A 14,297-nucleotide genomic window follows, 5' to 3' on the forward strand; every position below is an offset into this window, starting at 1 on the left:
AGAAATTCTGACACTTGCATGCTCTGGGTGCCCTGGGTGGTGGTGGTCATATAAATAGACATCCACCATTAATCAGTCTCCTATTTAAAGACTCTACTGTCGTCCGTGCTTACATGGCACAGAGCAGAGCAGGGATTGGATTTTCCGTTAAGCTTTTGAGACGTTCCACAAAGTAAAAGACTTGTCCTACAGTACACAGAAGCAGAAGTATATCCTTTAGAGTAAAATTTAATAAGCAACGACTTTCAAACAAGTGGCTGCCAAGGTTCTCTTTCCTGTTTTGTTACAGCTTATTGTTTTTGAATCAGGGTGTGAGATCATCTGATATAAAAGTGTTTAGATGCTGGATTTGGAGGATTGCACTAATGTTACATTTTACAAATGAATTTAGACAAAAAGTGGACAAATGGGGGGGAAAAGTTAATTAAAGAGGGACTGCGCTCCATCAGAAAATGTAACTCAACCCCTATAGTCAAGATTTGATTATACACTTTAGTGTAAAGCTCTTTGGAGTCCTTACTCTGAGAGGCGCTATGCAAGTGCGGGTCATTTATCATTAGAAAAAGGCTACGAAAGAGGGCGTTGCCAGGAGGCACAGAGTGTCATGGCCAAGTGTGGGGAATTTCCATCCTGGGAGGGAGGGGGAGTGGGAGGAGACCGTACCGATGACGTGAAACAGTTCCAGCCCCAGCCAATCACAAGTTTAAAATGCAGTAGCTGCTGTTCTGCCACAGGGGGCAGCACTGAGACGTTTTTAGAACTGGATTCTAGATTTAATCAAGTTTACACAAACATGTCAAAAAATGCACTGAAACAGAAATATTGCATTTGTGAAGACACAATTATACAGCTTATAAGCAAAAAATGTTATTTTGGGGGTTAGATACTGTTTAAATGTAAACGTCACTTAGACCAGGTGACAAATGGGTAGTTTCCTTTTTTCTTTAAATTTCTCCTATGTGTTTAATCCTAAAGCTAAAGCCCCAGTTTGTAAAATAAAATAGAAATAAAATATTCCCCTCTTTAGAGACACGCAGTTGGAATTGCATCTATGGTAGCCCACATGCATCAAAAAGGCAATGTGCAAACGCCAACTTTCAAATGTTTGCATGTTTTATTTACTGTTTCTGCTGCTTCCTGCAGCCAGCCCTCTAACCCTGTGAATGTATGTAAAACTCCCTGGCCCTCTAACCCCGGCTTTCCACCGGAGCCGGCAGCAGCACGTTACTGCAACAGCACGTCTTGTTCGCGTAAGCTGCTGCTTGGTCCTTCCCTTGAGAAGCGAAGCAGCAGGGGAGCAGCTGTCACCGACAGAGCACGAAGTCACACGAGTGACTTCGTCAGTAAACACAACAACAAGCAGGAGAAAACTACAACATGGTTTGTGTTTTATGTTCTGTCCGTTCTATAATCGCCAATACGGAGCTGAAAAACAAAGGAGACCGCTAGCTAGGTGATAACTTCTCACAGTTCGCACAGTTAGTAACTTTTTTTAAAAGTAAAGCAACCGGAAGGCAGTACGTTTCTTTATTCTGAAAATCTCGGGAGCTTCTCTCCATTTCCGTGTCCGATTTCCTGTCTTTCCTTCCCCAAAAATGTCGAACTTGACCCGTTTCAGAGGCGTCGCGCGTAGAAAATAGAACCGGCGCGTAAAGGCCGCGACATGCTGCTCCTGAGACGCGGCCGACTCGCTCTGCTGACGGCTCCGATGGAAAAGGTTCTGTTGACCACAGCGGTTCCTATCAGCAGCTATGACGTGCTGCTGACGGCTCCGGTGGAAAGCTGGGGTAACCCTGTGAATGTATGTAAAACTCCCTGGCCCCCTAAGAAAAGAACAAGAAATGGATTACGAGTAAAAACACAGAATGAATGTACAAAAGAGTTTGGTGAGAAATATTAAAAAAGGACCCGTTTGTAAACGTGATTCACAGGAACACGGATAAATGTTACACACTGTGCCTCCAAAGGCTTCTCAGTTTAACACAATTAATAAAAAAAACAAGTGTTTTCATCAAACTTTCAGTGTCCACAGAAATGTGCAAAACAAGCTAGTTTAAAACTTTCTCTTGCATTTGTCCCAAAACCTCAGTCAGTAACACGGTTCGGTACAAAACCAACGACTGGACTATTGTTAGTCTCACCGAACCTCCACACTTCTGCATTTACCTCGGACCTCTGTCCATTACGCACAGAACTCTACTGGTGTGAGAGCCCCTTATTCTGTGTGTAGGGAGCCCTGATGGGATATTTTGTTCTGAAGTGTGTTTCGGTGTGAAAGTTAACGGGATTTTAAATAGTTTGTTAAAGAGCTTTCATTTACAGAAATGTTTTACATCTGGGTTTCCAACGCCGTTCCTATCCAACATGCTTTAGAAATGTTTCAGTCCCTGTACCAACACACCTGATTCAACGGTCAAATCAGACGTGTTAAAACGGAGAAACCTCTAAAACATATTGGATAAGAGCCTCGAGGAGCAGACTTAGAAACTGGATTACGTTCTTTATACGCGGTTTGTGTATACTATCCTGAAAAATCTCTCAGAATTTCATAGCAGTTGCAGCGTTGTTTTTATTTTTTCCCCACTTTTATCATTGTCAGTGTATGTAAGTTAGTATCTACGATCATTTACAAACATAAATATTAGGGATGTGAATCTTAGAGCAACTCACGATTTGATTCGATTCCGATTCTTGGGGTGCCGATTCGATTCAGAATCGATTCTCAATTTAAATCCATTCACAATCAGTATTAAAGGGACTTTACGGAGTTTTGAATTTTGATGCTCGCGATTGCCCCCTCAGGCCAAAAGCATTACGGCAGCTTCAATAGTAGGCTCGTGCACGAGGCGCACATGCTGTACGTGCACACTCCTTAACGAAAATAACAGCTGAGACAGTCCTGTGTATGTGTGTGTGGCCCAGAGGACAGGAGGACACACAGCTAATTAATTAAATAATTTGGTTCTGTACCTTTCTCTTCAGCACAGCCGACAAAGGTTTATGATGGGTCAGTCATCCTGCATGCTCAGATCATTCCCTTCCCTTGCTTGAAAAATTGTTCCAAAATGAAAGTTGAACCCACATCTTTTTTATCTGTGAATTCAATGCCGTTCGGCGAGTCTCAAATAAAAATTTGGGCATCTTACTGTAAAAAAATATACCATTAATGTAAAAAAGAAGCTCTAAATAAACTATGTTCACATCCAGAATCAAACCCAGGACTTCTGTATGAGAGTCTGACGTTTTATTAGGTGAGCTAAAGCGCCAGTGATGTCCTTTGTATCTGTAACATTTATATCCTTGATGACAGCTGAAACAGCGTTCAAAGAACGGTTCGGAGTGAAAATGGCTATTTTGTTACTAATTTGCAGGAAATATCTAGAAGAAAGTTCTACAGAAAGTAGCTAAGGGTCCTCAGAAATGTAGCTAGCTTTGTCACTAGGCGTTAGGAACAGCGACAAAGTGGCACTGCCTCTCTCTCTGCTGCTAAAGCTACGGATAGCAAATGCTACGGGCGATGCCTGAGCGTGAACGCACATGAAGCAGCCTGCTCGACCCGAGCATCTCTCTTTTTCTGTGATTTTACAGAAAAACAGGCAATCACAGTAAAAATGCCAGGGCTCATTCTACAGGACCAGGGCATTGCAGGAGAATGTATGAAGAAGACATTTATTATTTCTGTACATGTTTTGGCTGTCAAACTTCCATAATGCCCTTTTAACAAAGAGTGTCAGCTCCAGGATGAACTACTTTGTTGTACAAGTTAGTTAAAGCTATGGGACATTTTCATTTGACTTTAAACTGGTCATGCTCAAAAACTGCAAATTTCCAATGTAAACTAAAGTGATTCTAAAACTGTAAACAGAAACAATCTTTTGACCAAAAGGCAACATTTACTTTTGCTTACCTTGTAAAATATAACAAATCTGTACTTACCTAACAGTAGCTTTGAAAGTAATACGGTCAAATACTTTTCAAGTATGTGTAGAAACAAGTTACATGAGTAATCCTGAGTACTCATTTATCAACTTAGAATATAAATATGAGAATCTCAAATTTCTGAGTATGGAAAAAATGACATTCAAGTGTCCTCTTATCAGCAGATTCAAACATAAATCATCTCAATGTATGGGACCACAAAAGTAAACGGAGTACTGACTCTCCTAACAAAGATCAAAAAAGTGCATCTCAGACCTGTAACATGCCAAATATTTGAGTTCTTGGACTTGATTCTGAACCTTTGTGAATCGATTCTGAAACTTTATAAATAAGAATCCCGATTCAGAATCGATTTTTTTTTCAGCACCTCTAATAAAAATCACCACCAACAGCAAAATGGACAATTCTTGGTTCATCCAAGGAGGAACTGATAACAACTTTTACAGAGAAACACTTAAAATGGCCAGAAAATGTCTTAAATCAGAGCTGGCTGCAGCATGCTGCTGTTGCACAGCTATTGCTGAGGGTTAGGTGGAAACATCAAGACGAAACTGTCATGAGCTGGGGTGAGTACTCTGCCCATCATCTCACCATCTATGAGTTTTTGCCTGCAGGAAAGGGAGCGCAGCTGATCTTCATCAGCCTGATCAGCTGGGCGGCTTTAAAAGGAGGACGGTTATCCTGACTCGACGCCGGATGATTAACTACTGACTGGTAGTTTCTACACCCTAAAAAATTATTCAGGGGCTTAGTAAATTTCATTATAGTTCTAAGTTAGATTACCTTGATTAAATCTTTAAAAATCACAAAAGTGTTATCTTGAGTTGAAAATACTGAAAAGAATGTTTAAAATTTCAACACCAGTTTTTCAGTTGAACTGAGCTTTTTTGTTCAAGTTTATTTAAAAGAAATAATTCTGTATTTGAATCACAGGGTGCATTATTTAAATCTACTCAATATATCTCAGATAAAGTACTCAAAATAACTGAGACACTGGTATTCATACTTATCATTGTCTTGAACTTTAATTATTAATGGTTCAAAATCAATATAATTTTGTCCCCCAATACTAACATAAAACTTTGAGTAAGACTAATGACCTTTGGCATGTAACGCGCGCGAGGAGCATGGCCTCATGGGAGATTTTCTGCACGTTGAAAGAGACGGACACACGTCCACTGCAGGCTTGTTAACGTTTTCAGGTAAGTGACCAATTCTTACTTTAGCTGTTCTTTTATAACATGTTCTGAAGAAAGCGTTTGTCATGGTGGCTCACTATTCACAGCGTGTTTGTGCACGTTAATTTAAGTTTTTGACCCGTCTTCCAGTCAAGGCGGCTGGAAACCGCGCCCTTTCATCCTTTTACGTTCTGAGTCGCTGTCTGCGTTCCGGGTAATTTTACCGGAATGTCCCGGTACCAGCGACCTGACCGTTTAATCGGGGGCATTTTAGGAACCACGTGAAAGCAGGTGTGCTCAGACATTTCTAGAAAATGGCCCTGCTGAGTCGCGGTGCAGGAGCTGCGGTAGTCACGCGGCCTGACTCACTCAGTCAGGTTGTTCAGGAGGAGATGAACAGACATTACCAATGGCTTTGGTAACTAAGAAGACCTGTCCGCGGAACAGTTCATAGCAGCAACCATGCTGCTTAGCTTTCTTGTTCTATGTGGGGTCTTTTAGAGCATATAAGACGCTGCTTTCAACTTTGTCCCGAACAGGGTCAGTTTTTGAGAGAACGCTGAGAGGACCGCGGGTCAGCAGATTACCTCATCCAGGGCCGGTCCTAAGTACTATGGGGCCTTAAGTAAATTTAGACTCGGGGCCCTACTTCTTTTCAGATCCCAGAAAGTAATGAAAAAAAAAAAGCTTTGGTCCTTTGGGTCAAGACAAAAGTACCATCATTTCCAGTATAGTTACTCCCAATTTACATCAATACATGTTTATTTCAATCCAAGCTAAAATTTCTTATAAGAGATTGATGTTATGGCAGATTCTCAGTGACATGTTTTGTAATGATAAAGTTTTGATTTGTATATTTTCAGCCCCATCTTCACCACCAGGAGAAAAAAATCTGCATCAACTACAAAGTAAAGCAGGTAATTTTACTCAGAGGACTTGATGTGTTAAATTTTGGAATGATATGATATTGTTTTATACAAGCTGAGTATTGGATGTTGATACCACCTAAATATTTATACTGGTTTTGTGGTGGGTTATTTTAGTCATACAAATGCCAAATCTAAATTTTGAGAATTTTTCAGTTCGGTAAATATATTGATGAGTTCATGGTCTGTCATCTAGTGTCACTATCTTTTTATTTATACAGCGTGGTGATGTGATTCAGATTATTTCATTGTACTTTGTTCCATGTTGACTTATTTGTAAGTTGTATCCTCCACCTGAATTGGTAGTGAGTATTGGTTATTCAATCAGTTAATCATACAAAAACTGTGTAAATATGGTTATACACCATTCTGTCATCTTCATACTGTGAGACATATTTTCTCACAATTTTTTAGGTCACGGGTGATGAGATGGCAGTGTAAACTCTGCAAACATGAGGAGTCATCAAAAGTGTCACTACTCAAACATTATCGAGTGAAACATGGTACATTTGGTCATGGCTATTCCATACCCTGTCTTCATTTGAATTGTCCTTGCTCTTTTAAGACATGGGGTGCCTTACGCTCACACTTGTCTAGGTCTCACAGTTCGCATGAAACAGAAGAGTGTGAGGTCCTTCCAACTATTAGATGTAAACTCTGTGACTCTTTTTACCCAAACACAAAAGACTATTTTCAACATCTAAATTCCCATTTGAAAAGCCATGAAACCATAGAGTGTGTTTTTGATGGTTGTGAGTTTAAGACAAACATTTGTGGGACTTATGCAACTCACAGAAGTCGAAAGCACAGATTTTGTTCATGGAAGCACTTTAAAACTAACTTGATTTCAAAGCAAACTGTCAGTACATCTAATGAAATATTCTTACCAGCACTGGAATTAGAAGATCAGGAGGACTTGGATGTCACTATTGAACTTGGTTGTGAAAGGGAAACAACAAATGAAATTTTGAAAAATATTGGTGTGCTCTTGTTAAAACTGGAAAGCATCTATAATGTTTCTGGTAAATGTGTGGATGACTTGGTGGAACAGCTCAATTATATCTGCACATTATCACTTCAGTATATTCCAAAGTCAATAAGTGATATTCTTATTAAGAATAACTGTAATATTGATCAGTCTTTTGTCAGTGAATTGGCTGAAAAAATATGTCACTGTAGTCCTTTATGTGCAGCCCTTAGTCCTGATGGTCCCTTTGCTTCAAGATATAAGAGACAGAAATATTTCAAGGAAAACTTCTGTGTTATTGAACCAGTAGAATACTGTTTGGATCCAGAAAAGAATTCCACTTTCCAGTATGTGCCTATTCTTCAGTCCTTGCAGCTGTTACTGAGTAAAGAAGATGTTAACAGGATATTAACTAGACATTTGAACACTTCACAGTTATCATCTTTCCACGATGGACAATATTTCAAGCAAAACCAACTTTGTGCTATTGAGGACTTAAGTATTTCCCTTGTTCTCTATGTGGATGACTTTGAAATTTGTAATCCACTTGGGACTTCAAGAAAAAAACACAAAGTCACAGCTGTGTACTGGGTACTTGCTGATATACCAACTGAACTGAGATCACAGCTAACATCAATTCAATTGGCTCTCCTGTGTAAGGCAAGTGATGTTAAAACTTTTAGCTATGAAACTGTTCTCGAGCCACTTTTAAAGGATCTCATAACATTAGAGAGAGACGGGATTTTTTGTTCACAGCTTGGTAGATATATCAGGGGCACTGTTTTTTGTGTTTGTGCTGACAATCTTGGCGCTCATTCTCTTAGTGGACTCGTGGAAAGCTTTTCTGGACATTACATCTGTAGATTTTGCCTTGGAGACCATTCAGACTTTCAGCAAAAAGAAGTTCGTTCAGGAGCTTTTCCACCAAGAACGAAAGAGAACTATGATCTACATGTCCAAACCATAAAGGAAAATTCTTCCTCGGTTCATTGTTGTGGTGTGAAGAAAGGTTGTCCATTAACAGGGAAATTAAAATATTTCCATTTTGTCACAGGGTATCCTCCAGATCTTTTGCACGACCTTTTTGAAGGCATAATTCCACTAGAATTAGCATTATGCCTTCATGTGTTTATCCGTAAACGTTACTTTTCCTTAACTGAACTCAATAAGTTCATAACAGAATTTCCTTACAAATGGACCGATAAAACAGATCGCCCCCAAATCATCCCCCTAAATTTTTCCACTCGCAAAAGCATTGGTGGCAACGCACATGAAAATTGGACATTATTGAGACTATTACCTTTTATTATTGGGGAAAAGATTCCCAAAAATGATGAAGCATGGCAAGTTCTTATGACTCTAAAAGATATAACTGAACTTGTTGTGTCCCCTATTCACAGAGAGGAAAGTATTTGCTACTTGGACACACTTATATCTGAACATCGCAACAGGCTATTGGAGGTTTTCCCAGAGCAAAAACTAACTCCAAAACACCATTTTTTGGAGCATTATCCTGACTTGATCAGAGGATTTGGTCCATTAGTAGGCCTCTGGACTATGCGCTTTGAGGCTAAACATAGTTTCTTTAAGAAGGTTGTTAAACACACAAACAGCTTCAGAAATGTACTATTGTCACTTGCCTCAAAGCACCAGATGATGATGGCATACTATTCAGATGGTAATGCATTGAAGCCATCAGTGTGTGTCACTAAAGTATCATCTCTTCCATTGGAACTGCTTGATGTAGAAATACAGCAGTGCCTCAAGGAAGTTTATCCAACACAAGCCTATGTGAATTTGACCAACTCTCTGACTCATCATGGAACTAAATATGCCTCAGGAATGGTTTTGCCTCATGGATCTACTTGTGGCTTACCCGACTTTGTGGAGATTTTACAGATTGTTGTCTTAAGCAATGAATTTCTTTTCATTGTGAAGTTGCTCAACAGCTGGTATGATGAACATTTTAGGGCATTTATTCTGGATCCTTCTGGGAAAATGACCTTAATACATCCCAGAGTACTTGGTGACACTTACCCCTTAACACCATATTGTGTTGAAGGCAAACAAATGGTGTCAATAAAACGTCACATTGTTTGTTAGTGTAAGGGGAAAGACTCAGATACCCCCTTTCTTTTTCTTTCTTTCTTGTGTTTTTTTTTTTCTGCAGATGGACTCCTTTGCCTTGAAAGTAATTTTTGGACAACAGAGTGAGAAGCTTGTGCTCTCTTCAGGAATACCCAGGACTGTTGAGGAGTTGCATGAGACAGTGAGAGAGACATTTGGGCTAGTTGAGGATTTCACATTGCACTATTATGATGACTCATTTGGAGATTTCTTTACACTTCATTCTCCCAACCAAATCAAAGATAGGGGTACAGTCAAAGCTGTGGTCATTCCATCAGTAGTGCTTACATTGATTCCTCAGTGTGAAAATCCCTCAGATGTAAGTTCATTGAATGAAAGTTCAAGCTCTTCAACCTATAAAACCACAAAGGACCAAACAGATGGATCATCTCTGTCTTCAGACAACACTGTCATACTCTCCCCTCTTCAAAGTCCTCTGAAGACTCAATGGCCAGATGAAATTGTCATACCACTTTTCTCTGTGGCAACAGAGACTGTACTGAAAAATGCCAATGAAGTCTTTGTTCAAAATGGCACTGTGCTGAAAAATACTTCAGTCAAGTCAGATATAATGGAAAAATTAGCTGATTATATGTACAGCTACACAGCCTACCCTACTGGCCTTCAGATTGGAGAAGTGGCAGAGGCTCTGGTCAAAAAGCACCCATGTCTGACAGAGCCAGGCAGTCGTAATGGCTGGATGGGATGGATGTATAGTCTTAAATACAAGATGGGAAATTACAGGTCAAAGTTACGAAGTCTTGGAGTTCCAGAGGTTACTTGCAACTCACTGAAGAACAAGCACCCTGATGACAAGGCTCCAGCGAAGAACATAAAGAAGGCGCGGAAAGGAGAAGTGCTGTTTCTGCCACACTATCCAGGACAAGATGGTAAAGAACAGCAAGAGCTGGAGCGACTACAACTGATTGATGAGTGTAAGAAGAAAGACAGCACAGCCATCAAGGATTTAATGTGCAAAACCTTTGCACATAGAAGACATGATATTATCAGCCAACAGCTGAGTGTCAGCAACATCAAGGACAGATGGCCGGCGTTGTTTGACATCTCCCAAGTAAGTGAACATTTAAAGAGATATTCACTTGTAAATAAAATTTGGTCTGTTACATCCCCCATCATAAGTGAGGAAAAACATGTTGCTACCATCCTAGTGATTTTGATGGTCTTGCAGCAGCCAGGTTGCTTTAATTTGTCATAAGACTGTAGAATCGCTAGGAATCTGAATCAAAACCAGAATGGTTCTAATTGAAACCATTCCCAAGCCTAGGGAACAATAAATGCTAGTAATTTCCATTCACTTAACTTGTTTTAGGCTAAGCTAATGTAACCTGACTGAAGAATGACTGGGCTGATTGCAAAGTGCCTTTGTCTCACTTTTTTTTTTGTGCTTTTGGAGCACAAAACGACAGACTAGATTTTACTGAAGAGTGAAGAATAATTTAATATTTTTAAACGTTGGTTATGTATTGTAACCCCAGGCTCTGAGTATAGGCGCAGCCCTTTAAGTGGGTATTCCCCTTGTGCACGCAGCACTTAAGTAATTTAGTCCACGCCCACCTGCTGTGTGGGCCTCACCCTGGTCTAGTATAAGTTACGGTGAGACCAGGAAATCGGCTCTACTGTTTTTCTTCAGCCAGCCAGAAGATGTCCAGGGAGACCATCCGTCTGTGACCATCCTGCCAGACCGGCTACATCATGTCGTATGACCAACATGCCGTCTGCGTGGGCTGCCTCGGTCCTCACCATCGGACCTCGCCCTCACACCTTAATCCTATTGCCGCTCCTGTTAGCTCCTCCCGCCAGAGGAAAAGCAGCGGAGGTCAGCCTTTTTCAAGGCTGATGCTGAGGAGGTGTTCCGCTAAGAGAGAGGTACTCGCTGGAAGAAGCCAGAGGGCAACCTGGCTCCACCTCTTCCCTCCAAGATTATACAATGTCACAGGGAAATAGTGCAAGCAATTCATAACATAAAATTTAGAAGCTTTGTGGAAGATGATACTTTATGTTAAGGCTTTAGTCTGCATACTGAACAACTCCACTTATATGGATTTATGTCTGGATGAGTAAATTAATCGTTTGCATGTTAAAAAAATAAGGTCCAGGTTGCAAAAAATGGTAGTTCCAGTTAAAGATTTTTTTTTAATTGAATCAGAATTTTGACCTTCAGATTTTTTGTCCTTTGTTTTTTGTCCTCTCCCATCCAGGTCAGTGCAGAGTTTCATAGGATCACGACCCTGAACCTTGAACCAAAGTTCATGTCATCGTTGGACTTGTATTCATCCAAACTCCTGTCCTTGTTTCAAGCCAAGAAAGGTGCTGCTGGACAACGCCACAGGGCACAGTTAAATCTTCTGCTTCAGGTAAGGAAGATTGCATTTTCTAACCACAAAAACGTTCCAACACAGCACTTAAGAGGCCCTCCACTAAAAACGGCTTTTCTTAGGGTTCTGTTCAATATTTTAGCTCCACAGGTGTTCTTACCTTGATGGTGGGTGTGAAAACAGGTCAACAACAGAAAAAAATAGTTATGTTTAAGCTAGAAATGGTAAGTCATGTTTTAAATGTGCAAATGTTGCCTCAGTTGAGACTTCCTGTTTTACAGAGTGGAAATTCCATCGAGAAAAAACGAGAAGTCATCATCAGATGTCTCATTGACCATCTGGGAGAGGATCCAAGTGCCTTAATCAAAACCTTTGAGGTTGGTGCAATAAATCTGTTTTAGGAATATTAGTAGTTTTAGCTTGTGAGATCATAGAAAAGTTTTAAGATAATGTTCTAAAGAAAAAAAAACACTTCAAAGCATACAAAAGAATAGCATTTGCTCAAAGATTTTGGAGCACAGTGCCCACATATTATGAGTACCAGTGATGTCATACAAATGAAACTTTGTTTCAATGTTTGGAAATATGTGAGCTTAAAACAGTTGTTTCTCTTTTTAAAGGACAGTGCTGATGCTGTCTTTGTTGAAGAGGCTTTGGCTGAGGAGGTGATGAAGATTTACCTGCTGCAGAATCAAGACAGGTCAGGCGAACCTACTGATGTGGGTATTGTTATTGAAGGCGTTACTGTTCTGGGCAAACTTGGGAATCTGAGCAAAGCCTGTTGCTATCTTTTGGGACTGTGCTATGCTCTGGATCTGAAATATCCCAAGAATCTCAAATGCACATTTGAAGCATTTCAAAAAGTGTTCATGGAGCTGGATACAGGAAACCTTTCTGTCAAGGTTCAAAGACTGAAAAATGACCTCTGTTCATTGTAGACAAAATTTCACAGGGCTGTTCTTAAAGTGTTAGACTTGTTAAGTGACATGTAATGCCCATCAAAAGGTTCAGTTGTGGCATTACATAGTGTTGGCATTCCTGTTCATAAATAATGTTTGTACCCTAAACTGTTTTGTACTAACTTTCCAGATTCACATTAAGGTGTAAATGGGAGAGTATCTTCTGTATGTTTTTTTTCTTTGTTTTTTTAGCGCAATCCTTTTTGAAACCTTTTTATTTAAATTATGGATTTTCTTTGGTCACTCTTTAGTTATAATCTTCCCAATTTTTTGGAATCAAAATAAGATGTTCAAAAACTGTCAGTGCAAATGTTTTTTTTTCAGGATTTATATTTTTTTTGGGATCTTAATTTTATGTTTGTCATTTGACCTTTTCTGAAAAGGTAAAGCACTGCATTCACTTGAGCCACTTTTATTCTTGGTATGGCAGGTACATTTTTCTTGTTGTTGGCATCAATATGCCAGTTTTACAGTTTATCAAGCATGACAATTTGGATGCAATTTTATTATATAAGACTGTTGTGACTGAAATTTTATCCAAGTTTTATCCACTGAATGTAGAACAGATTTCAGCTCATTGTGTTCAGAGAAGGAATCTGCTAAATGTGTGATTAAAAAAAAAGCTGGTTAAAATAAATCATTGTGAACAATGTTGAACTGACGTGGTTCTTTTTTCCTGTGTGTGTGTGTGTGTGTGTGTGTGTGTGTGTGTGTGTGTGTGTGTGTGTGTGTGTGTGTGTGTGTGTGTGTGTGTAAACATTTAATTCTAATTAACGTTTTTGCTTAAGTTAACTTTAAAATATTAAGTAAATTGAACCATTATTTAAAAACAAGTCACTGTAATGGTGTAGGTTATAAGTGCCAAGCATTTCAGCTTTTCCTAATTAATATTTTATGTAGTTTGAACTTTTGGTTACTGTTGTTTTAACGTACATTTTCAATTGTATTTACTCAATTTTGAATGTTACTGTAACATCTTTAATTGTTCATAACAACTTATTCCATTTTAGTTGGATTTAATCTATTAATAAGGTGTATTTAAGAGATGTGATTGTTTTTGCATTTACTTATTATTTTTGAGTGTAAAAGTGTTGCACCAAAATATTTAAGTAATTATCAGTTTTAGTTCTTACAGTGTAGCCCTTCGTGACTTTGAACCTCGTTTTTGACTTTGTGAGATTTTTAACCTGTTTAACTTGAATTTGTTTTCTTGGATACTTACCCTCAGATTTGCTTCACCTCTGGATCCTCACCTGTCTTGGAGAAAAGGATCATTCACCGGTTCGCTGCCTGGACTCCTACTCCTCTCTGCCGTCCCGCTCTCCACCGTGATCTCGCTCCCTCTCCGTTTCCTCGTAATCATCCATTCCACTCACCCACCGGGATTGCTACAATTCTCCTCTGGATATCACCCCGGCTCATCTCCCCTCCACATTCATCCTGAACTTCCGCATCGTAAGTTCTGCCTACAAACATTCGCTTTGGACTACAAATCCCAGTACTCAACTCTGGTTTTCCTCTAGTTGCCACTTCCTGTTTTCACCTTCCACTGGATCACCAGTGCGCCCTCAGTTCTCCTCATCATTTAATACAATTATTGTTTACCTTTTACCTTGCCTCTGAGTCTGATTATGTATGTCTTGGGTTAGACACTTACCCCAAAACACGACAAAAACAAACTCAAACATGTGGCTGCCGAAGCTAACTTTTATTCAAATATCCAGATATGGATCGTTTTAGTTTGATGTGGTGGTTTGTGAACATCAAGTGCAGCGAGTGACTAGTAAGACCAGGGAACGCACACTGATGGTCACATTAACTTAAACAGCATAAAGAAATAAATAACTTTAACATGGGGTCAAAGT

General features: G+C 39.6%; 1 protein-coding gene across 1 annotated transcript; it reads left to right on the plus strand.

Annotated features, from left to right (window-relative positions):
* The first annotated feature begins 4,676 nt into the window (after positions 1-4,676).
* On the plus strand, positions 4,677-12,451 carry LOC107397235 (uncharacterized). Its single transcript, XM_070551968.1, has 6 exons — positions 4,677-6,034; positions 9,181-10,209; positions 10,839-11,024; positions 11,357-11,512; positions 11,734-11,850; positions 12,094-12,451. The coding sequence occupies exons 2-6, from the start codon at positions 9,181-9,183 to the stop codon at positions 12,409-12,411; spliced, it is 1,806 nt and encodes a 601-aa protein (XP_070408069.1). The 5' UTR covers positions 4,677-6,034; the 3' UTR covers positions 12,412-12,451.
* Positions 12,452-14,297: the final 1,846 nt, after the last annotated feature.

The sequence above is a fragment of the Nothobranchius furzeri genome, chromosome 6, assembly GCF_043380555.1.
Source record: "Nothobranchius furzeri strain GRZ-AD chromosome 6, NfurGRZ-RIMD1, whole genome shotgun sequence".
NCBI classification, from domain to species: domain Eukaryota; kingdom Metazoa; phylum Chordata; class Actinopteri; order Cyprinodontiformes; family Nothobranchiidae; genus Nothobranchius; species Nothobranchius furzeri.